The sequence below is a fragment of the Anarrhichthys ocellatus genome, unplaced genomic scaffold (genome assembly GCF_004355925.1).
Source record: "Anarrhichthys ocellatus isolate YVR2014 unplaced genomic scaffold, GSC_Weel_1.0 scaffold6473, whole genome shotgun sequence".
Classification (NCBI taxonomy): Eukaryota; Metazoa; Chordata; class Actinopteri; order Perciformes; family Anarhichadidae; genus Anarrhichthys; species Anarrhichthys ocellatus.
The window spans coordinates 1-2,875 of record NW_022286447.1 but is presented as its reverse complement, the minus strand read 5'-3'; the positions used below and the strand labels follow the sequence as shown (position 1 = coordinate 2,875).

At 40.8% G+C, this 2,875-nt stretch overlaps 1 protein-coding gene across 1 annotated transcript; it reads right to left on the bottom strand.

Moving 5' to 3' along the window:
* Nucleotides 1-5: 5 nt before the first annotated feature.
* On the bottom strand, nt 6-2,869 carry LOC116380222 (protocadherin gamma-B3-like; the record flags this gene model as incomplete). Its single annotated transcript, XM_031842163.1, has 1 exon — nt 6-2,869. A coding segment is annotated over exon 1 (1,299 nt), but the record flags the coding sequence as incomplete, so codon positions are not given.
* Nucleotides 2,870-2,875: the final 6 nt, after the last annotated feature.

Sequence of the window (2,875 nt, the reverse complement as noted above, 5' to 3'; positions counted from 1 at the left end):
TCATTCACATCAGAGATCTGTAAGGTGAGAGTGACGCTGCTGGAGAGGGAGGGTACTCCCTCATCAGAGCAGGTCACCGTTATAATATACTTCGAGGCTGTCTCTCTGTCTAATTCACTGTCTGTCATAACCGTAAAGAAATTATTTGTTGTTGATTTAATGGCAAAAGGAATATTTTCGTTTAAAACACACATTACTTTCCCGTTATCATTCGAGTCCGCATCTTGTATATTAAGCATTGTCACAACCGTTCCCGGTTTCATGTTCTCAGATACTGTGTTTGAGTTAGACATGATATTAATGGTCGGAGGGTTATCATTTATATCTGTCACGTCCACAATCACCTTACATGCGTCTGATAATCCTCCCTGATCGGACACTTTAACATCTAGCTCATAAATTCTCCTTTTTTCGTAATCTACATTTCCAATCAGAGTCAATAACCCATTGTTTGCATCAATTTCAAAGAGACCTGCTGCTCCAGATTTTGAAATCATGTATGTTACTATTCCGTTATTGCCTTTATCTATGTCTGTAGCCCTTACAGTGGTTATTGCAGTGCCAACAGGAGCATTCTCTGTAACGCCTGCTTTGTATTCCGGTTTAGAACAAACGGGCGGGTTGTCATTTGCGTCCATCACAGTTATGACAATCTGCATCGTCCCCGTAAGCTGTGGTTCACCACCATCCAGAGCGGTTAGTATTAATGATATATGCTCATGTTGTTCTCGGTCTAATGGTTTCTGTAAAACCATCTCGATATGTTTACTTCCATCACCTCGGCTGATGGTTTTTAGAACGAAATTATCGCTTGGTTTCAGGGCGTAGCTGTCCAGACCGTTTACACCAACATCATCATCTATTGCTTTCTCTAAGACAAATCGAGCTCCAGTAACAGCTGATTCGCTAATTTCATATTTCATTTCACTTTTTTCAAACGTCGGAGGGTTGTCATTTATGTCGGTAATTTCGACAGTAACCGTGTAAAACTCCATTGGATTTTCCAGGATCATTTGAAAATGGAGTGCGCATGGCATTGTTTGACCGCATAGAGCTTCTCTGTCAATTCTGCCTTTAATAAGGAGGACTCCTCTTTCTCTCTTCAGCTCAATATATTCCTCAGTGTTACCAGTATAAATACGAGCTTTACCGGACTTCAGTCTTTCCACACCTAAACCCAAATCCTTGGCTATATTGCCTATTAAAGCCCCCTTTGCCATTTCCTCAGGAATTAAGTAGCTGACTTGCCCGTGCACAACACTGAGAGAGAGCAGCGAGATAAACAACAGCACTTGCCATCCCATCGTTCCGGTCGACACTTCAGTGAAGAAAATTAGAAAATCCTCAGTTTCTTCGCCCCAGGTTCACGATTTTGACATAAAGATACAGTTATATGGTCCCAAAGAAAGCATTTATCCTAAATTGTGGAACAAAGAAATCCCATTGTGCCGTCCAGGCTTATGTCGTGGCAGTCCCGACTGTTAACTCTGTCTCTATGTAATATGTTAAGGTATAGGGGAGGTACTGCAACGAATGCTTCATGAGCAACTCGATGGTCAAGAGCGTCCCTCTCTGGTCAACTGACCAAACTACATGAAGTCTCACTGAGGCAACCACAACAAAGACATTTGAAAAACATGACAACAAAAATATTTACGAAGGTATGTTTGGATTAATTGAAACATCATAGAAATAGTTAAATATCCATTTGTCTGTCACAGAGTGACAAGTATTCATTAGAAGCCTATAATAAAAATCATGAGCAAAAATGAAGACCGAAAGCGCTGCTCTCACCGGTACACTAAGATAAGTACTGGAGGTGTAGCTGTATTTCAAACACTTCACATGTGTTTTAAAGACCAACAGCGGCCCGTAGAGTCAGACATGAAATAACAAGTGATGTCACAAAAGACAGGGAAAAACTATTTGAATATCAGTTCAGAGTGAAAATAAGCAAAATGTAACTTATAATGGTTTTAAGTGACAAGAAGAGATAAAATGGGAGACCAAAATGCATACAGGTACAAGACTTGATTCGTGGAAACACTTACAATGTACTATTTCATTTTCATTATTTCCCTTCACAACGAAATAAAAGAGAGAAAAAAAAACGAGCTGGAAGCAAAAAGTCCAGACATTTTCGTTACAACCGACCCAAAAAAACTAAATGCATCAGCATAGGCTTTTAGGGTGTGCATTTTCCTCACTGACTCTTTCTCAAAACAGTAACTCAACACAGAGAGTAGCTGTCCTTCACTATTGGTGCTGAACATGCCCTCTGAGCAGGCAGTGAGACAAGTCATGAAACCAAGAAATATCTGTGGTCTAAGAAATCATTGTAACTGTAGCATGGCGATGTGTGTAAAGAATGATGGATCAAATAACGCACCTCTAAAGGAGAGTCTGGTTCATCCAGGAATATTGTGGCAATTCCTAAAATTCTAAGGTATTTATAAATAGTGATCTTCTGATTTCCACGATAAGCAGCTGCCTTGAATACCAGGACCACAACTTCAATTTGCATTACAATTAAACATTATAACTATTAAAATGTGCCAACCTCTAGAGGAGAGTCTGGTTCATCCAGGATGCTCTTCTCACTCTGTATCCGCTGCATCGTTCCTGTAGAACTGGGGTCCATTATCAGCACGTTCTGACTACCGGCTCTGCCGAACTTACAGTCACTCTTTCTGGAGTCAGTCGTCCTGCACACCTCGTAGTTGTACACGTGTTGGAGAGTCCCTGTCCCCAAAGTGTCTGAGTAACGTGGTGGATAATACGGAATCACAGGGAGATTGGAGTGACACAAAACTCGAGACTGTCTCCATCTGTAGATCTTCACTGATATAATAACCACTAAACACGTGATGAAGAG